Here is a 22,485-nt window from a genome sequence, read left to right on the forward strand (position 1 = left end):
TGTAATTCCTAAAATGCTCCGGAAAAATTTGTTGAATTTTACCCATGATACTTTCAGAAGTGAAAATACCATTTACTATTCTCGGATCCATCTTTTCTTTTAGAATAGTTACAAGATCGTTTTCAGAATAATTACTTCTCACTATTGTATGTCTGTGGTATGTGGGGAATGGTATTTCGAAAGTGGTGGATTCGTTATCACCAGTGAGGATAAACAATTGGTTTTTAAAGACATTGATGGGTACTTCCATTGCTGGAATGAGTTCATGCCCTGAGCTTTCATCACTGTGGACTGTAGCTGACGTACTACTAGCATTTATGTTAGTAGGGTTCCTAGAGAGTGCGTCTGCTACGACATTTGAGCTACCCGGTTTATATTTCAACTCGTAGTTGTATTCCTCCAGGTAACTTTTCCATTTCTTCAGCTTTATGTTGTTATTTTTTGGGCTGAGAGCATAAGTGAGAGTCTGGTGGTCGGTGTAAATGCTCACCTTGGACTTGCCGTATACATACATTCTTAGCTTATCCAATGCCCATACTATTGCTAGCATTTCTCTTTCATTTGTGGCATAGTTTTCTTCAGCTTTGGATAACGCACGGGAAAGAAATGTAATCGGTCTCCCATTCTGTTCTAGAGAAGCTCCTAGTGCGATGTTTGAGGCATCGGTGGTTAGATGGAACTCTTGTCTAAAGTCAGGGTATGCTAGCATAACGTCTTGTGACACTAATGCATTTTTCACTTTCTCAAAGGCATCGGTTTCGGCTTCACCGAATCGGATTTCGATCTTACTTGAGACATTTTTCTTGGCTCTGCCATGTTCTCCTCTCAGTAACGCAGTCAAGGGTCTAGCTAATTTAGCAAAATCTTTGATAAATCTTCTGTAATAACTAGCTAATCCCAGGAAGGACCTTAGTTGTTTTAGGTTCTTTGGTATAGGGAACTTTTTAATGGCTTGGATTTTCTCTGGATTGGTTTTAACTCCTTCCCTAGAAATTACTACGCCTAGGAAGTCAACGCTATGTCTTAGGAATTTGCATTTATCAACTTGGACTTTCATATTTGCCTTGGACAAGGTAGAAAATACCAAAGCTAGATGTCGGAAATGCTCTTCCTCTGATTTACTGAATATTATTATGTCGTCGATGTAGACGTAACAGATCTTTCCAATGAGATCTCTCAAAATATCATCGAGAGCTCTTTGGAATATTGATGGGGAATTCTTTAGGCCGAAGGGGAGTCTCGTGAACTCGTATTTCCCTCCATTCACGGCGAATGCCGTTTTTTCAATATCAGATTCCTTAAGGGAAATCTGATGAAATCCGCTCTTTAGATCAAGAACAGAGAAATACTTATTGTTGCCCAACTGCGCAACCATTTCTCCGATTTCGGGGATAGGATACCTATCCGAAACTGTAACTGCATTGAGCTTTCTATAATCTATGACCATCCTATATTGCTTATTCCCGAGGCAGTCACTCTTTTTAGGGACTATCCACACAGGGGAATTATAGGGCGACCGTGAGGGTCGTATTATACCATCTCGTAATAATTCTTGTAGCTGGTCTTCTACTACTTCTCTTAGAGAGGCTGGATATGGGTAATGCTTGGTGTAGACTGGAGTGTCTGTTGTCGTTCGGATTTCTCCTTGGACATTAGTAGCATAAGTCAATTTTTTATTTGGGTCCGCGAATAGCGATTTGTACTCCTCTTGGAGCGCCTTTAATCCTAATTTCTGCTGATTAGTGAGCTCATCTGATTTGAGGGTATGGACCTGATGGGCTCGCATCTGCTTCACTTTAACAACATGAGAGCTGTTGACGTATAGTAGATCTTTCCCTACATCCATTGATGTCGCTACGCTATCATTATAGCGTTTAACTCTCTTAGTGAGTCATTACCTAGAATTCCATGGAACGGATTCAGATTAGGTAATAGGAAGAATGTTATTGGTTTATTGGGTTCGTTAAATAAACCCAAATGGATATGGCTGGTTATTAAAATGCGACCGCTTACGGTGTTCGCGTAAAACTTGTGTTCATTCGTTTTTATATTTTTTGCTATTTCTGGTTGGACATAGTTCTTGTTCGAGCCGGTATCTATCAAGAAGTTGTATGAGGTTCCGTCTTTGTCCCGGACAACAAAGTACGGCAAAGAGGAACACTTTAACCTAAAAAATTAACGGTGTCCTCGATTTGTGGTTGTTGAGGCTCCTGCGATTGTGGTCTGGTTTCCTCTTTGTTCTGTGGGACTAACTCTGAGTTGTCTCCTTGTGAGGTAAAATATTGCTCCTGCTGTTGATATTGTTGAACCTCAGAATATGGGACTGATTCAAAAGGGTCTTCTTGGCCCTGATAAGCAGCCTGATAATCGGACATATCGGAGTAATGCTCTTCTTGAGGCGGTATGGTGATATATTGTTCACCTGACGGACCGGTTTCTATATGGAATTGCCTCTGCACTTTATTGGGAAAATTTGCGGTGGACTGGTTGACTCTCTTGAGAGCAAATTGTTGTGGTAAATTAACATTCGGTTTATTCATGTAGTTAACTTTTTTGATTAAAATAGAGCCGTCGACATCCATTGGAGTTGGTGCCGGTTAATGCTATCATCCTCGGTGCTTTTACTGATCGGTTTGTAGGAGGTCTCGCTTTTCCAACGTCGAAGGTACTAACGCTCCTGGGCAAACACTTTTGGGTTTTCAGTTTTCCTCCGAACTAGTCTTAGAGGAATTTGCAGCGATTAAAATGACCCTGTCTGATTCGTGGTATAGTTCGAGATAGTGTTTTTGTTTCACTGACTCTAAAGGCCTTTAACGCGTTTTTTGGTCACGAATCACTGGTATCTTTCACTAACTCACGATCACGTTGTATTTAGCAGGGTCCCTGCTCGTGCGCCAATTAAACACTTCCTTCACTCACGGGTTAAAAAAATGAATTTTTATTTATAAAGTCACTTTTATTACAATACAATATGTTAATATTATAACTGAAAGATGCTGACTTTGGTGAGCGAATTCGGCGGAGTTTAAGCGAAGTTACCGGTTGGTTTGTACTTAGGCTCAAGACTGATTTGCTATGGTTCAATTATGTTGGATGAAGGCTTGGGTAATCGACGTCGTCGCAGGCGGCGGCGTTGGCTGAGTCCAATAGTCCACTTTAAGTGCGTGGGACCATTCTTTGTTTACACAAGTGTTCAGGACCATTCTTTGTTTATTGCCGAAATTTGTGGCGTGATTCTGCGTATGCACCGAACCCGACACCATTCTTCTAAGGCCTGGGAAAATGGGGTGCAGGCTTATTGTTTATCCTAGCGATCGGACTGTTACTTGAGATTGGCGATCATGCGACAAATGGGCATGTGACGATTGAGTGGGGTTGACCAATGGGTATTGCATGTGATGATGAAATAGGGTTGGCCAATGGGCATGCGGTTAATGGGCATGTGTTGACGGACTTGGGTCTATGGCTTCTATGTTATGGTATGAGTTGTGATAGAAGTGCTTAACTTACATAACATCAATGCTAAGACCAATTCTATTTAAATATTGACGAACACGGATTTCGTTGTGTTCAGTGCTTAATTCCTTATAGATCTTATTTTTAGAGTTTTTTTTTTTATTTTTTTTTTTTTTTTTTTTTTTTATTTTTTATAATATTCTGTTTGTTATTATCGGTTGATCGGTAATGTTTGAAAATCTTATAATTATTTTATTATTAACGTTTCATTGATGATTGACATTGTTTATTCGTTTGTTCATGCTCCCTTTAATTTCCCTAAATTCCTTTCTTTTTTTTATTCTTTTTGTGTAATAAGTATGTTGTTGTTTACAATAATTAGGTATGTATGTATGAAAAATCGTATTTAATAATTTTTTGTTTGCTTGTGTTTTTGTATTTTATATTATATATATGTATACCTGGTTTTTTGCTAAGGCTTTCTTGTCAATCGTTTTATTTTTGACTTGTGAATTTTTTGCTTTTTCTTTGTAATAAATGTGACCCCCTTATCTTTAGTGACAATATGTTTTGAAAAGCGAGGAGTCCATTTATTTCTTCTATTTTCTTTTCTGAATACTGTCTCGTCAGTTTCCACTTCTGGTGGATCCTTCCTTTCTTCGTTTAGTTTTAAAGTTCGTTTTTTATTTTGATGAGATATGACTGACTGATATGATTGAAGACTGTGACATGCCTGGTGATATTGTATTGAGTGCAAGAATACATATATTTTAATATGTTGCCACGCCCACTTCCGCCTCCATAATTTAGAAAAAACCGATTGGCTCTTGCAATTTTTTAACCATCGCGATCAAATTTGGCAGACTAATAAATCTTATCTATTTCTATCATACTACCAAATTTGATTGAAATCGGACTAGAAACATGCAAAATTTACGTATGAACGTATTTTGCTACGCGATTCATAAGGGCAGAATTGGCCGTTGGCTAGTGGCGGCTCTAGAGTGCTCGTGTGTTTGTAGAGTGAGCGATATAGCATATGGTATGAGGCATGTTAAAACATTTGGTTTTCGAAATTTTAAATATTTGTTTCACCTGGTGTATGGTATACCCAAGTCGGCGAGACGACTTACTTACTTCATTGTATATAACTTCGTAATCGTACTCTAACAGTCTAAGCTTCCATCTCACCAATTTGGAATTTGGTTCCTTGAAACTCATAAGCCATGTCAGGGGCTTATGGTCAGTGACAATTTTAAATTTTTGACCAAAAAGATACGGTCTAAAATACTTAATTGCCCAAATTATGCCAAGAATCTCTTTTTCGACGGTAGAGTAGTTCGCCTCGGTGTCCGTTAGTGTTCTGCTAGCGAATGAAACTGGCTTGTCCGATCCCAAGTTTCCTTGAGATAAAACAGTCCCTAAAGCGACATTACTTGCATCTGTAGTAAGTATAAACGGTTTATCGAAATCAGGGTATATTAGGATCGGGTCATTACATAACAAGGTTTTACAATATTCGAAAGTTTTTATTGACATGTGAGTCAACAGTAACCTTTGATTTTCCCTTCAGTTGTTTAGTTAGTGGTTTTGTTATTTTAGCAAAATCTTTAATAAACTTTCTATAATAACCCATGACACCTAAGAATGATTTAATTTGTTTCTGTGTAGTAGGCAAAGGGAATTTCTTTATTGTCTCAATCTTTGTCGGGTTTGGCTTTACCCCTTCGGGGGTAACAATGTGACCCAGATATTCGATTTCCTTTTTCAGGAATTCAGACTTATCCGGTTGTAATTTTAAATTTGCATTTCTAATTTTCTTGAAGACTTTTTTTAAATGTTGGATATGTTCCTGTAAGGATGGCGAGAAAACAATGATGTCATCCATATATGCAAGGCAACAGGGTCCAAATAAGTCACCAAATAAGGAATCTATTACCCTTTGAAAAGTTGCAGGTGCATTAGTCAGGCCAAAGGGCATTCTGATAAACTCGAAATGTCCTCACTCCGCCGAAAATGCTGTTTTCTGGATGTCGTCCTTGTGCATCTCTATCTGGTGGTAACCACTGGCTTAATCCAGTATTAAAAAATATTTCGATTTCCCAATTCTATCCAAGACATCGTTTATTATTGGCATAGGGTACTTGTCTTTTATCTAAAATCTACAACTAGACGCCACTTTCTTTTTCCTGAGGCATCGGCTTTTTTGGCACAAGCCAAACTGGTGCACTCCAAGGAGAGTGACTATGTCTTATTATTTTATTATCGAGTAATTTTTTTAATTGTTCCTTTACCTCAATTCTTTCATAGAACCCATTCCTATGGGGTCTTGTATAAATAGGGATATCATCTTTAGTCAAAATCTTATGTTTGACTTCGTTTGTAAATGATAGTTGCTTACTGTCATCATAAAAGATGTCAGAAAATTCAACACAAATGTCTTTTAATAATTGGATTTCTTCTGAGTTGATATGTGCAGTTCTAATTATTTTGTTAAAATCAAATGAGCTTAAATCTGTTTTATTATCATTTTGGAAAGCGATGTTTACTTCTATACGCTGACCTTTGGAATATGAATTTACTTGAAGTGGTTGGTCAAAACATATACTTTATGTGAGTCGAAGTAATTTGTTATTTCGACCCAACTGAAGTTTTTTTCTGCTGAATATAATCCGTTTGAAATAAAAAGGTCATTATCTAGTTGTATTTCCTGACAAAGAAAAGTGCCTTCTTTAAGGTTAACAGGGATCTTGATTAGTTTTCTGGTTGAATGCTCAACCTCTAGCTTTTCTCCTGCTAAATTTTTTTTTGTGAGTATTGGGAGTTTAGCATTTTGTGTGATCAACACGAAATTTTCTAAGTCTACTTTTGATTTCAATGTTTTTAGTAAATCGACTCCTATAAGGCCATCGAAAAATGAATGGAATTTAAATAATAAAAATTTTAGTGTACCATTTTGGTTAAATTCATTAAACATGTCTAGTAAACATGCTGAATATAGTGCATGTGTATTTATAATTGTTTTTATAATTCTTGGCTAGGTTAGTTTAATATGTTGTTCACTTGGAACAAATTAAGGGTCAATAAAAGAAGTAGTAGACCCTGTGTCGATCAAAAGGTTTAATTTTTTACCAAATGGGAATTGAACTTGAACATATGGTAAAATCGAGCCATGTGTGTGCTTGGTTATGTAGCCTGCTTGGATGTTGAGGCTACATACTGAAAATTTTGGTCATCATTAATGTTGTGCAACTCATCTCTTTTTTTTATTTGATTACTGTTGTTTGTGTTGGATTTTGCAGACTGGTTAGAGAAGTTGGAATTCCCCCAATTTTTCTGTCTCTGTCGATCACTTTGTTGCTCATTGTCGTACTTTTTTTGTTTAAATGGTCTTTGATTGTTGTTACTGTAATTATTTGTTTTTCCCTCTTGAGACCAATTTCTCTCCTTTTTTGTTGGTTTCGGGGCCCAAACGATTCCGAATTTTGACCATTATACGTTGTTCTTTCAAAGCTCTGATTTATTCGCCTAGCTTCTCTTTGACTAGTATAAACTTCCTTTTCCGCAATTGCTATTTCATATGCTGTAACGATATCCGTGGGCTCTCTGCCTCGAACTATTGAACCTAAAGGTCCACGAAGTCCCTTCAGGAAAGTGGTTAGACATTGGTTAAGAAACAATTCTTTCTTTGTTTGTATGATAGTTGGATTGGTATCCTTTTGGTCAATGATGTTTAGTAGAGCTCTTTGAATATTTGTGATTTTTTCGTATAATATCTCTACCGGATTTCTTTGCAGTGTTAATATTCCAAGTTCGGCTACTAGATTATACTCGGTTCTTTTATCGACAAAGTATTTAATTAAGGTCGCACATTTGATTGATACAAGACTTCATGAGCTTTACCCTGAATTTTGTTCCTGATTGCTCTCAAAATCATGACCCCGGCAGGTGTCTGATCTGCTCCTTTAATAAGCATTAAAAACTCCTCAACATTGGTAATGAATTCTTTTAGTCCCTCTTTATTTCCCTCATATACAGGCATAGACTGAATCAATTGTAATAAATCGGATATCTTAAACCCACCCAATGGCTCCTGAGTTTGGGGGCCAGTGGGTTGGGCTGGAGGAATCTCCTGATCTAAAGGCATTGATAATTCGAAACTCATTAGTAATTCGAAAACTTTTTTTTTTGAATTTGTTTTGTTACTATCTAGTCTCTTAGATCGTGTTTCTTACTTTTATGACAGGATGCAACTAGGAGTTTAGCTTTAGGTATCTTTATTAGTTTAGTTAAATTAAGGGTTTATATGAATGTTCTTTTAGTAACACAGTTCTTATTCACGGTTAGGTTAGGTACACAATGGGTGAACTGAGAATTAATTAGACGACCGCCTTGCTCAACCGTTTTGCTTACTTTGCTTGCTCTCTCTCATAACTCTCGCAGATCTGATGATCGTTCGCTCTCTGAGAAATGCCAGAGTAGTCACAGAGAGAGAGAGCCTGCTACTATTCGGCCGTCCTGACAATATAAGATCTCCTGATCTTACTGTTGATATACGCTATACAATTCACGCTTAAAATTTAACATATTACAATTTAACTATTCCAAGATATACTTATGTTATTTCTTTTATACATCTCCTATCCATGGTTTTATGTTTTGTTCACTCCATACTCCTTGATATGGGTTTCTGGAAAGTTGGAACCCTTCTACATCTTTTAATAAAAACGTATCATTCCTTAGAACCTTTTGTATGACGTATGGTCCCTTGCTTTTTGGGATAAGCTTACGAGATATACCTGCTGTGCTGTCAAAGTTCTTAACGATAACATAGTCGCCTTCTTTATACTCTCTTGCTGAAGTTCTTTTGCTGTTGACAAGAGCACTTCGTTATATTCTTATGATCGACGAATGTGTGAAGCTCCTAATCTTCTTATCTCTTCTAAGTCTAGTGGGCTTTCTGTACTATCCAATTCTTCAATCTTTTCTCTAAATTCGTCTATAACGTTTCCTCTTTGAGCTATTCCGAATAACATTATGCTGGGGTATTGCTTGATGCTTCTGTGAAAAGTGTTGTTCAGTGCGTGTTCTACATCCTCGACAACTGTATCCCAATGATTTCCCTTGTATGGTTCTGCTAACTTTGCTATCATAGGTCCCAAACTTCGGTTTAGCCTTTCTACTTGCCCGTTGGCTTGCGGGGATCCTGTCGCTATCTTTACATGTTGCACACCCTGACTATCTAAAAACGTCTCGAATTCTGATAAAGTGAAACAACTACCCCTGTCGGAAACTATACATCTCGGTCTACTATAACTCCTGAAATACGTTTTTTAATGCTTCTATCACCTCTTTGGTACTCGTTGTCTTTGTCGTATATAGTCTAACGAACTTTGTAAACCCGTCCACTACTGCGAATATATGTTTCTTTGCTCTTCCTGCTTCAATCGGACCGTAATGGTCAAATGGTTTGTCCCCTTTTGGGATGCTGTTCAAAAACCCTTCCCCTTTGCCGCATTTGGGAGAGAAAGCTACGCATCGTAAACAGTTTTGTATATGTTTTATCGCCTTATCTTTAAGATTTGGGAACCAGTAACTCTTCCCTATTGCATCTAACATTTTATCCCTACCTACGTGACCCAATTCATCGTGGTACTTCTATAGGACATGATTCTCCATACCTTTAGGAACATAAAAAAGAATTCTTTTATCATTCGTTTTTCTATAAACAACCCCGTTCCTCATCTCATACCATTTGTGCTCTGAATTCTCTAACATTTTCTTAATTTCCTGCAGCTCTAGATCTTTCCCCTGGCAAATAACTAAATTATCCTCGAAACTGTTGGGCTCTATTACCATAACATTGGCGCATCTACTTAAAGCATCCACATGCTGCATTTGATTTCCCGATCGATGTACTAGTTCGTAGTCATATTCTTGGAGCTCGAGCGCCCATCTTGCTATTCTGGGGTTTAATTCTACTTTGTTTAAAGTAAGCGTCAAGGAGTTGCAGTCTGTTAAAATTTTGAAACATTTCCCTTGAACATATATTCTGAATCTACGCAAGGCATATACAATTGCTAGCGTTTCCAATTCGAAACTATGATATTTTGACTCAACTTCGCTCGATCTTTTGGAAAAATAAAATGTCGGATGCCTTTTGCTATCCGCTTTATTCTGTAACAAGGCTGCGCCAAAACCCAAAGCTCTTGCATCGCAATGCAGTTCTGTTTCGTCTCTATGATCGTAAATTGACAACACAGGTGCCTCAAGAGAAACTCTTAACCGCATGTATTTTGTCTGGTACTGGGAAATTTTTAACTGCATCTAAGCCCTTATCATCTGCACTAATTACATTCTCCGTAATTTTGTAGCCCAGGTACTTTATGCTTGACATGTTCTGAACTAATCTTCCAAATACTTCTTCTAACGTTTGCATATGATCCTTTATATTCGCACTAGCTATCATGATGTCGTCCATGTAGACGAGGACTTCTCCTCTTCGAATCATATCTTCAAAAATTCGGTTAATAAATCTTTGAAATACATGTGATGCGTTTTTTATCCCCATTGGCATTCTTAAAAACTCATATTGTCCAAGTGGTGTAATAAAGGATGTGTATTTGACTGACTCTTCGTCAACAAAGACATGAAAATATCCGTTCTTCAAATCTAATTTTGAAAAGACCCGTTTGTTTACTAGTCTGTCCAATAAGTCGTCAATTAGTGGTAGGGGGTAATTGTCTTTAACAATAATCTTATTTAACTTTCTAAAGTCTATGCATAAACGTATATCCCCAGTTTTTTTCTTTACTAACACAATGGGTGACGTGTATTCAGAATCGCTTGGCCTAATAATTCCTTCTTTTAGGTATTCATCCAGCAAAAGTTGTAGCTTTTCCTTCTCTGTATATGCTAATCGCCTAGGTGCACAACTAAACGGTTTAGAATTCTTAGCTTAGCTTCATTGAGCACTTGATATCTGGTGTTTCTGGTCCATAGGCATCAATATACTTGTTTCTAACTAATTGCTGAAATTGGCGACGCGTTTTATACTCGATATCCTTACTAATCACATATTCTGATTCTAAATCGTCTTCGTTAATGTGGCAAATCTTTAGCATGCTCTTGTCAAAATCCTCTACCAAGTACAATTTCTCTTCATTGATTCCTGGTTGTTCTCTGGTTTCTCCTATGAAAGTCTCGTTTGTTAGTGTATCTTGTGGTTTGTGATCAATTTTTGTGTTTTTGTCTGCACTAAATACTTCTTTTCTTGTAATTTTTGTTTCATTATCATTAAACATATTTTCATTCACATCTTTTGCATTAACTACTTGTTCATTAAGAGTAACATTTTCATTTACATTATTAAACTCTTCATTCACATGTTCATATTCATTAGAAAATTTGTCGTTAACATCTTTGTGTACATTAACATATTCACATACATTAAGCATTTCATCAGTTTTGTCTACCTTTACATAAATGTTCTTGACTTTCATTTCTGATATTTCACTAACAATTTCGTCTTCTTTTCCATTACAATTTTCAATAACTGTTTTTCTATTATCGTTATTTTTGTTCTGTGTTGCTGACAAGTCGCTTCTGATGATTTTACTTAAACATTTACGTTCTTCTACTATGGCAGTCTTTAAACAATCTAAATCTAATTTTATATCGCTTTTTTAAAAAATCCCTTCCAAAAATAGCGTCGCAGCTCATAGACTCGTCGGAGACAATAACTAAGTGAAAGTAAATTTTATTTGAATTTTTCATAATGTAACAAAATGTTTTTCCAAAAATAATTAGTTGGCTTTCATTAATGCCGTGATAGGGTGTATCGACTGAAGATATTTGCGCTTCGACGGGTAGGAACTTCTTAATTATAGAGATTGGACTCCCCGAGTCTACGAGGCACGCTACAATAATGGAATGATAAGGAATGTCTAAAAAATTTATCTTAAATCTTCTTACATAATTGTTGTTGTGCTGGGTTGTATGGAGGCGGCTTTTGCTTGGGTAGTCGTCATCATTTGGGTCGCTGCTCCTGGCTGATTCGGTCTTCTTAGCAGTTCCGCCAGGTTCTGGGAAGTTGTCCTTAGTCGAATAGCGCGTCTTGGCCGGGCATTTAGCTGCCCAGTGTTCCATTGAACCGCAAACATAACATGAGCCACGGGCTCTAATCGTCTTGTTGCAATCCTTCCACAAAAGTCCTTTAATGTTACAGTTGCGGCAACGTAACTCATGACGTCTGGTGCCGGTGTTTATGTCCTTTGTAGTTTGCTCAGCGACATCAAGGTGCACCTCAGCAAATGCCTTTAACATTTGTCTAGGACTAGTGAAGCATTGGATGCGCGCTTGTGTGCGCTGACCTTTGTCCGGGATGCCTTCGATGACCTGATCCAAAAGCTCCTCGTTTCTTGTTGCAAGGCGTCATCATCACTGGCGTCGCTCTGGCGTCGTGATATTTGTCTGGGTAACTGCTCTGGGTGAAGCAATTCTATGTCATTCAGATCGTGGCTTGAATAATCCTGTTCGTCGTCCATAGGTGGTGCGCTGCCACGTGTCTCGATTGGAATTTGGTTTAAGCGGAGCTCTAGTTCGGCTTTAGGACCACTTGATGGCATTTTTAGTGCCACCAACCATTGCTTTAATTGATCTACTGAATAATCAGCTATATTTATTTCGTCACTCAATATATATGTGGATAAGGACCACTTCTGAAGTTATGACAAGATGCAACTAGGAGTTTAGCTTTAGGTATCTTTATTAGTTTAGTTCAATTAAGGGTTTATATGAATGTTCTTTTAGTAACACAGTTCTTATTCACGGTTAGGTTAGGTACACAATGGGTGAACTTAGAATTAATTACACGACCGCCTTGCTCAACCGTTTTGCTTAGACCAGGGTAGGCACAAAGAGAGCCAGCTCAAACCGTCAATGTATGCGTGCGCTTGCATGTGTGCGTAAGCTGCTTTACACTGCGCGAATCGTATGTGAAAAAACGAATAAAAAAAGTGAAAAAGAATAATTTCGACCTAATTATATTATAATATACTTTTTACCCTATAGGGACAAAATATAAATAATGGCAAAAAATTTTTAAAGTTGCCATGTAAGAAAGTGAAGCATTAATTTTTCTGCGTGTAGCTGCGTAACAAAGCGACATAGTACTGCTTTCGTCAAAAGTCTGTGTGACACTAGCTGTTTTTTTACGCTCTCAACTTGTACTTCGTGCTCACATCGGCATGCACACAGACGGCCACACGAGCAATTGCCAAGCAAAAGTGCCCGCACGGGCTATGGGCGCCTACCTCTGGCTTAGACCAGAGCCCGGCATTCATATCCCCCGGGGGACGAACACGTTCGGCACCTCGTATGCGTGTAACCGAACGGCTGCCGAAGTCCTTACACAGAGGATGAGGGTTGATTTAGTTTCCCTCAGCATTTCGACGCAAGCAGCGACGCAAGCGTCCACTACTGCGAATATATGTTTCTTTGCTCTTCCTGCTTCAATCGGACCGTAATGGTCAAATGGTTTGTCCCCTTTTGGGATGCTGTTCAAAAACCCTTCCCTTTGCCGCATTTGGGAGAGAAAGCTACGCATCGTAAACAGTTTTGTATATGTTTTATCGCCTTATCTTTAAGATTTGGGAACCAGTAACTCTTCCCTATTGCATCTAACATTTTATCCCTACCTACGTGACCCAATTCATCGTGGTACTTCTATAGGACATGATTCTCCATACCTTTAGGAACATAAAAAAGAATTCTTTTATCATTCGTTTTTCTATAAACAACCCCGTTCCTCATCTCATACCATTTGTGCTCTGAATTCTCTAACATTTTCTTAATTTCCTGCAGCTCTAGATCTTTCCCCTGGCAAATAACTAAATTATCCTCAAAACTGTTGGGCTCTATTACCATAACATTGGCGCATCTACTTAAAGCATCCACATGCTGCATTTGATTTCCCGATCGATGTACTAGTTCGTAGTCATATTCTTGGAGCTCGAGCGCCCATCTTGCTATTCTGGGGTTTAATTCTACTTTGTTTAAAGTAAGCGTCAAGGAGTTGCAGTCTGTTAAAATTTTGAAACATTTCCCTTGAACATATATTCTGAATCTACGCAAGGCATATACAATTGCTAGCGTTTCCAATTCGAAACTATGATATTTTGACTCAACTTCGCTCGATCTTTTGGAAAAATAAAATGTCGGATGCCTTTTGCTATCCGCTTTATTCTGTAACAAGGCTGCGCCAAAACCCAAAGCTCTTGCATCGCAATGCAGTTCTGTTTCGTCTCTATGATCGTAAATTGACAACACAGGTGCCTCAAGAGAAACTCTTAACCGCATGTATTTTGTCTGGTACTGGGAAATTTTTAACTGCATCTAAGCCCTTATCATCTGCACTAATTACATTCTCCGTAATTTTGTAGCCCAGGTACTTTATGCTTGACATGTTCTGAACTAATCTTCCAAATACTTCTTCTAACGTTTGCATATGATCCTTTATATTCGCACTAGCTATCATGATGTCGTCCATGTAGACGAGGACTTCTCCTCTTCGAATCATATCTTCAAAAATTCGGTTAATAAATCTTTGAAATACATGTGATGCGTTTTTTATCCCCATTGGCATTCTTAAAAACTCATATTGTCCAAGTGGTGTAATAAAGGATGTGTATTTGACTGACTCTTCGTCAACAAAGACATGAAAATATCCGTTCTTCAAATCTAATTTTGAAAAGACCCGTTTGTTTACTAGTCTGTCCAATAAGTCGTCAATTAGTGGTAGGGGTAATTGTCTTTAACAATAATCTTATTTAACTTTCTAAAGTCTATGCATAAACGTATATCCCCAGTTTTTTCTTTACTAACACAATGGGTGACGTGTATTCAGAATCGCTTGGCCTAATAATTCCTTCTTTTAGGTATTCATCCAGCAAAAGTTGTAGCTTTTCCTTCTCTGTATATGCTAATCGCCTAGGTGCACAACTAAACGGTTTAGAATTCTTAGCTTAGCTTCATTGAGCACTTGATATCTGGTGTTTCTGGTCCATAGGCATCAATATACTTGTTTCTAACTAATTGCTGAAATTGGCGACGCGTTTTATACTCGATATCCTTACTAATCACATATTCTGATTCTAAATCGTCTTCGTTAATGTGGCAAATCTTTAGCATGCTCTTGTCAAAATCCTCTACCAAGTACAATTTCTCTTCATTGATTCCTGGTTGTTCTCTGGTTTCTCCTATGAAAGTCTCGTTTGTTAGTGTATCTTGTGGTTTGTGATCAATTTTTGTGTTTTTGTCTGCACTAAATACTTCTTTTCTTGTAATTTTTGTTTCATTATCATTAAACATATTTTCATTCACATCTTTTGCATTAACTACTTGTTCATTAAGAGTAACATTTTCATTTACATTATTAAACTCTTCATTCACATGTTCATATTCATTAGAAAATTTGTCGTTAACATCTTTGTGTACATTAACATATTCACATACATTAAGCATTTCATCAGTTTTGTCTACCTTTACATAAATGTTCTTGACTTTCATTTCTGATATTTCACTAACAATTTCGTCTTCTTTTCCATTACAATTTTCAATAACTGTTTTTCTATTATCGTTATTTTTGTTCTGTGTTGCTGACAAGTCGCTTCTGATGATTTTACTTAAACATTTACGTTCTTCTACTATGGCAGTCTTTAAACAATCTAAATCTAATTTTATATCGCTTTTTTAAAAAATCCCTTCCAAAAATAGCGTCGCAGCTCATAGACTCGTCGGAGACAATAACTAAGTGAAAGTAATTTTTATCTGAATTTTTCATAATGTAACAAAATATTTTTCCAAAAATAATTAGTTGGCTTTCATTAATGCCGTGATAGGGTGTATCGACTGAAGATATTTGCGCTTCGACGGGTAGGAACTTCTTAATTATAGAGATTGGACTCCCCGAGTCTACGAGGCACGCTACAATAATGGAATGATAAGGAATGTCTAAAAAATTTATCTTAAATCTTCTTACATAATTGTTGTTGTGCTGGGTTGTATGGAGGCGGCTTTTGCTTGGGTAGTCGTCATCATTTGGGTCGCTGCTCCTGGCTGATTCGGTCTTCTTAGCAGTTCCGCCAGGTTCTGGGAAGTTGTCCTTAGTCGAATAGCGCGTCTTGGCCGGGCATTTAGCTGCCCAGTGTTCCATTGAACCGCAAACATAACATGAGCCACGGGCTCTAATCGTCTTGTTGCAATCCTTCCACAAAAGTCCTTTAATGTTACAGTTGCGGCAACGTAACTCATGACGTCTGGTGCCGGTGTTTATGTCCTTTGTAGTTTGCTCAGCGACATCAAGGTGCACCTCAGCAAATGCCTTTAACATTTGTCTAGGACTAGTGAAGCATTGGATGCGCGCTTGTGTGCGCTGACCTTTGTCCGGGATGCCTTCGATGACCTGATCCAAAAGCTCCTCGTTTCTTGTTGCAAGGCGTCATCATCACTGGCGTCGCTCTGGCGTCGTGATATTTGTCTGGGTAACTGCTCTGGGTGAAGCAATTCTATGTCATTCAGATCGTGGCTTGAATAATCCTGTTCGTCGTCCATAGGTGGTGCGCTGCCACGTGTCTCGATTGGAATTTGGTTTAAGCGGAGCTCTAGTTCGGCTTTAGGACCACTTGATGGCATTTTTAGTGCCACCAACCATTGCTTTAATTGATCTACTGAATAATCAGCTATATTTATTTCGTCACTCAATATATATGTGGATAAGGACCACTTCTGAAGTTATGACAAGATGCAACTAGGAGTTTAGCTTTAGGTATCTTTATTAGTTTAGTTCAATTAAGGGTTTATATGAATGTTCTTTTAGTAACACAGTTCTTATTCACGGTTAGGTTAGGTACACAATGGGTGAACTTAGAATTAATTACACGACCGCCTTGCTCAACCGTTTTGCTTAGACCAGGGGTAGGCACAAAGAGAGCCAGCTCAAACCGTCAATGTATGCGTGCGCTTGCATGTGTGCGTAAGCTGCTTTACACTGCGCGAATCGTATGTGAAAAAACGAATAAAAAAAGTGAAAAAGAATAATTTCGACCTAATTATATTATAATATACTTTTTACCCTATAGGGACAAAATATAAATAATGGCAAAAAATTTTTAAAGTTGCCATGTAAGAAAGTGAAGCATTAATTTTTCTGCGTGTAGCTGCGTAACAAAGCGACATAGTACTGCTTTCGTCAAAAGTCTGTGTGACACTAGCTGTTTTTTTACGCTCTCAACTTGTACTTCGTGCTCACATCGGCATGCACACAGACGGCCACACGAGCAATTGCCAAGCAAAAGTGCCCGCACGGGCTATGGGCGCCTACCTCTGGCTTAGACCAGAGCCCGGCATTCATATCACCCGGGGGACGAACACGTTCGGCACCTCGTATGCGTGTAACCGAACGGCTGCCGAAGTCCTTACACAGAGGATGAGGGTTGATTTAGTTTCCCTCAGCATTTCGACGCAAGCAGATCTATGTCGCTTTGTTAAGAAAACACACATGAAAAAATTGATCGCTGCTTTGTTTCTCTATCTTTTTCTTGCATAAGATTATTTGCTGCACTCGTTTTCTTGATTCGAGGCAGAATTTGATGAAGTTTAATTTTGCGCAGTGTAAAGCAACATACGCATACAAGCAAGTGCACACATACAACTAAACTTTTTTAGCGCTCTCTTTGTGCCGGGCCCTGGCTTAGACTGCCACGCTTGCTCTCTCTCATAACTCTCGCAGATCTGATGATCGTTCGCTCTCTGAGAAATGCCAGAGTAGTCACAGAGAGAGAGAGCCTGCTACACTTTTTAACTTAATCGTAGCTTAATATATCTCTCTTACTTATGTTTTATTGTAATTAGTGTTGTGTAAGCAAGGTGTCCTTGCTTCTTTTTTTTTTGAATCTGTTGACTCACGAATTGTTGTCCCTCCGTGTGGCAAGCGATGAAATGATGGGTTTAAATATTTGTTGTTTTATTTCGCGGTTGTGCTGAAGCTAGCTGAGATTGTTGCTCGTTGCAGTAGTCCCAACTAAGGGCGGACAGTCATCAGCCGTTAATTTCACCAGATTAAGCTATGACACACCTTTTATGTGTATTCAACATCTTTATTGTTGTTTCAAAATTGATATATAGTTTTTTTTTTTTTTTATATTATTTGTTTTTTTTTTGTGTTTTGTGTATTTTTTGTTTTTTTTTTTTTATTTTTTATTAGCTTTGTCTAATACAGCAGGTTCCGGTTACACATACACACGAACTTGTGGGCACATATAACCGTCTAGCGCAATAAGAACACGAAAAAAATTTGTACAACAACTTATGTGTTGGTTTAAAGAGCTTATGTGTCGTTTAACTATTTGTTCTCTTTTTTTTTTTTTTTGAGTATGAAAACCAGAGGCTGGTTTGCCCCCTTTTACTTGGGAGGGTTCCTTGGGAATCACAAAGTTGGGGAAAGTTATACTATTTTTATAGTAGTGTTTTTTGTTTATAGTTTTACATATTTTATTTGAATCAATTTTGTTGTTTTTTTTTTATGTCTATGTGGGAAATGGCATTGAGAGAGAGAGCAATCCAAAGTGATAGAAGAGAAGAGACAAACGCGTAGTGGCCGAACATTCTAGTAGTAGTAGAGAGAGCAGGGCATAGAATCATTATATAAGTTTAGAGAGAGCTTGTTAAAGAGGCCGTGGATTATTCGCAAAGAAACTGTCAATTGAGTCGCACGTCAAGGTCCATAACTAGTCCAGTGTTATTTCTATAAGTATGTTTAAATTCTAACAATATATTGGACTCGATTGTCATCAAACAATTCAAATATTAATAAATAAATAAATATAGTAACGATCGCTAAATCAACGCTACATCTATATATATATGTACCTTACCCCTTTCACTTTCGGCGAATATTGTTGGGCCTTTGCTCGCTCCAGTTGACAAACTTGAAGCATTCGAATTTCACAGCTTGCTGTTTAATTTGCACATACTTTGACTTCTGTCTACTTTTCTTTTATATTTTTTTTTTTGAAGATCGATGTTGCTTCCAAGGCGGTTGAAAATTAAATGACTCGCTGCCCAAAAGGTTAGGAAACTACAAAACGCACTCCAAAATTTGTGACGCAACTCGTCAAACAATTCTGATTGTCGCGACATCGCTGTCGTTCTGTTCTAACGGAGCACGTAAAGCCACCAAAATGTGCGACTCGCGACGCGGTCAGACGAAAAAAGATGATGATATAGAGACGCTTGTCGCGAGCAACTTTGTACCGTTGCGGCATCTCCGTCACTCTGACGAGACATGCAAGTCTGCAAAATGTAGCAAACGACAATGTCGCTTGTTACGCAGCTTGTACCCATATACATGTGGGTATGTGCTTAACGGGAATTGCTGAATCCGGGGGAACAAATACACCCGAAGCTAAAATTTGAAAAAGATGATGAAATATTTTAAATTCGAGTGAAACTCAAAAGCAACACCAACATCAATATCATGGAGAGAGTACATATGTACATGTTTTGTTGTCTTTATCGCTCTGTCCGATACAGTTGGTTCAATCGCTAAATGCACTGGTTTAGCGCACTTAACAATCTCTACTTAGATACTTATGCATTAGAGAGCTGCATGAATGATAGAAAAATCAATTCCAGTTAACAACATTTAAAACCAAATAAATGAATTGAATGACTTTGAAAATCGACTTCAACTAAATGAGTGTGCGACGTAAAAATCAGTCGCACAACATTCAAACGAAACAAAACGAATTGAATGAGTTAGAAAGTGAGTCAATGAGTTGCTATGATTCGAGTGCATTCGAATTCCAATTCTGATTTTAGTATTTAGTATTTATTTGTATTGTATATTTTTTAACTATATGTGATTACTGTACTACAAAACTAGAGTGGTTAGTGGCTCAGTGGAGACCTACTCAGACTACAATACTGTTGTTATCGGGTTCAAACCCCCTACAGAGATAGAGAAGAATTTTTTTTCCAAATAGTGAAGTATATTAAAAAGTAGATCCATTGTGTATATGATGGATTAAAGAATATAATTTTTTTTTTTATAATATATTAGAAAGCCTTATTTATGTTTTCACGGTTCGTGGCAACTAGGAATCTAATTTAGAAAAAATAGATTTTACAAAATTTGTCCCAAATTGTCAAATCCAAAACTGTGTCCTTAAGTTTTTGGTGTATAGCATATTTTAATTTTAATAGCCCCCATTTCGCCATTATTTTCCATACATTTTTGATAAAATAATTAGTTTTTGTTGCTTTTAAACATCCCAATAAAAATGAGTCAATTCGAATAATTCTAATGATTCGAGTGCCTTAGTACAATTCGATGTTTTGACACTCAATTCATTGCCTTTCATTAAACAGAGTTACGTATTTTGCGAGATATGACAAGTACAAACTCACACTCATTCATTTCATTGTGTAGTTGTCACTCATTTATTTGAATTCAATTCGAATGGATTCATTTGACTTTGACTTTGCTTCCATTAATGCAGCTCTCTATTATGCATGAACGTAGGTTCCTTCGGGTTCCTGAAGTCGTTAAGCTGTGCCAGTTAACATCTTGGCCAAGTCGTGTTCGAGGAAAAGAGTTACTTTTCCCTGTGTTTGTATTGTATTGTATTGTATTATATTAAAGTATAGGATATAGTTGTAAACTATCAACCTAACTATATTTACAAGCACTGGCAACTAAGGCCTTCGGCTTAGACGAAAACTACATCCATACACTAGCCTGGGATTCGAACCCGGATCCTCGTTGTTCAGTTGACTAAATGACTAGGCCACTTAGACAACTCATCTACCGAGGACTGCTCCCTGTGTTTATTTACTTCTTAGTATTTATACCATACACCCATAGGGTGAAATGGTATATTAAAGTCGCCAAAATGTATGTAACAGGCAGCAGGAAGCATCTCCGACCCCACATATATATTATTGATCAGGATCAACAGCCGAGTCGATCTAGCCATGTCCGCCCGTCCGTCCGTCTGTCCGTCTGTCCATCTGTCCGTATGAACACCTAGTTCTCGGAGACTGTAAGAGCTAGAGCCACCAAATTTGGTATGTAGACTCGTGTAGTATGTAGAGTGATCAAGTTTATTTCAATTTTTGCCACGCCCCTTTCCGCCCCCGCAATTTAAAAAAAGCGTTTATCTCAAAAACTATTCCAGCTAGAGACACCATATTTGGTATGTATATTCGCTTAGTAAATGCACACATTTTGTATGTATAAAAATTTTGCCACGCCCTTTTCCGCCTCCGTAATTTGAAAAACTTGATTATCTCCCGTATTTTTTTACCTTATGCAATCAAATTCAGCACACTTAAATTTAATACTAATATCTACCAAAATACCAAATTTGACGAAAATCGGACAAAAAACAGTCGAGTTATGCATATAAACGTTTTTCCATAAGGCCGGAGTTGGCCGTTGGCTGGTGGGGGCGCTAGGGTGCTCGTATGATTGAGTGAGCGAGATACTAAGATATGCTTGTAAGAAGCATGTGAAAATGCATGGTGTAAAGTATACCTAAGTCGGCGAGACGACTTACTTACTTCATTTTATTATAAAATTAAAACCTCTGTCTTGTTTGATGTTCAACACACAATTATCATTTTTATTCGGCGACAATGCCGTTCTCTCCTTCAGTTAATTATGTATATATGTATGTATGTATATATGTATGTATGTATATATGTAAGCGTCTATATATTTATGTATGGATATATGTATGTGTGTAAATATGTATGTACGTATATATGTACATATGTGTTATTTGTTGCCCTTTTTGATGTGTTGTCCATGGTTTGTGTAGTTGAAGGTGATTTCTGCATTCACATGTGTGGATGCAGAAACGAAGACGCTAAGCTGTATGAGATCATCAAACAAGCGTTCTCATTAGACGCTACCACAGCAAAACCGCTATCATCACCAGAAGAAACTCAAGCTCTAACCAGACTTGAATCCACTACCGCCTTGAAGAATGGCAGGTACGAGGTCGGTCTAATGTGGAAAGACCCTGAAGTTTTATTACCTGATAGCTACGCAAACGCACTAAAATGGCTTAAATGCCTACAAAAGCAATTTTCCCGACAACCACAGTTGAAGGAGCAAATCACCAAGCTAATCGAAAACCTCGTCGAAAAGGGCTATGCTCGCATGCTGACGCCGGAGGAAATAGCTGCACCATACAGACGGACATGGTATCTACCAACCTTCATAACTAAGAATCCAAATAAACCAGAGAAGGTCCGGCTTGTATGGGATGCAGCCACCCAATCCGGCGGCAAGGCCCTGAATAACTACATCTGGAGTGGGCCAGATCTCCTAAACTCCCTGTTTGACCTCTTACTCTCATTCCGAGTGGGACGAGTGGCGATCTGTGGCGATATCGCCGAGATGTTTCACCAGATCCGAGTGAGAACAGCAGACACCCATGCGCAAAGGTTTCTGTGGTTCGACAGCAAATCCGAGAGGCAAGAGCCTAACGTCTATGTTATGGAAGCGCTTACTTTCGGAATCAATTGCGCACCCTCCATTGCACACTTTATTCGTGACAAAAATGCAGAACGATTCTGCCAACAGTACCCTCAAGCAGCTCAAGCCGTGAAGTACTACCACTACGTGAATGATTTTATATACAGTGGCGACGACTACGTGGAAGTCGGAAACATCGCAACTCAAGTCAGAGATATCCATGCAGCAGGTGGTTTCCACATACGCAATTGGTCTTCTAACTCAAAGGAGGTCCTACGAATACTAAAGAGCGATTCGCTGCTCCCCGAAGCTGTCAAAATAACCGCCACAGAAAAGGTACTCGGCTTATATTGGGTGCCGAACTCCGACGTATTCACATTCATCTGCAAGTTCGCCAGGCTGAAGCGCAACGTTTTAGACAGCGACAAAACACCAACCAAACGCGAGCTCTTGCAAGTACTTATGTCAATGTACGACCCACTCGG

The 22,485-nt window shown here is 38.2% G+C and overlaps 3 protein-coding genes across 3 annotated transcripts; 1 reads left to right on the top strand and 2 right to left on the bottom strand.

The window, feature by feature from the left end:
• Window positions 1–11,252: 11,252 nt before the first annotated feature.
• LOC124462003 lies at window positions 11,253–11,807 on the bottom strand. Its single transcript, XM_047013402.1, has 2 exons — window positions 11,431–11,807; window positions 11,253–11,375 (listed from the first exon to the last, which is right to left on the bottom strand). The coding sequence occupies exons 1-2, from the start codon at window positions 11,779–11,781 to the stop codon at window positions 11,364–11,366; spliced, it is 363 nt and encodes a 120-aa protein (XP_046869358.1). The 5' UTR covers window positions 11,782–11,807; the 3' UTR covers window positions 11,253–11,363.
• Window positions 11,808–15,317: 3,510 nt separating this feature from the next.
• LOC124462002 lies at window positions 15,318–15,873 on the bottom strand. Its single transcript, XM_047013401.1, has 2 exons — window positions 15,497–15,873; window positions 15,318–15,441 (listed from the first exon to the last, which is right to left on the bottom strand). Exons 1-2 carry the CDS (start codon window positions 15,845–15,847, stop codon window positions 15,430–15,432), a joined length of 363 nt encoding a protein of 120 aa, XP_046869357.1. The 5' UTR covers window positions 15,848–15,873; the 3' UTR covers window positions 15,318–15,429.
• A 5,488-nt stretch (window positions 15,874–21,361) lies between these two features.
• On the top strand, window positions 21,362–22,470 carry LOC124462001 (the record flags this gene model as incomplete). The annotated part of the gene is made up of 2 exons (XM_047013400.1): window positions 21,362–21,520; window positions 21,626–22,470. Coding segments are annotated over exons 1-2 (1,004 nt in total), but the record flags the coding sequence as incomplete, so codon positions are not given.
• Window positions 22,471–22,485: the final 15 nt, after the last annotated feature.

The sequence above is a fragment of the Drosophila willistoni genome, unplaced genomic scaffold (assembly GCF_018902025.1).
Source record: "Drosophila willistoni isolate 14030-0811.24 unplaced genomic scaffold, UCI_dwil_1.1 Seg810, whole genome shotgun sequence".
Taxonomy (NCBI): Eukaryota; Metazoa; Arthropoda; class Insecta; order Diptera; family Drosophilidae; genus Drosophila; species Drosophila willistoni.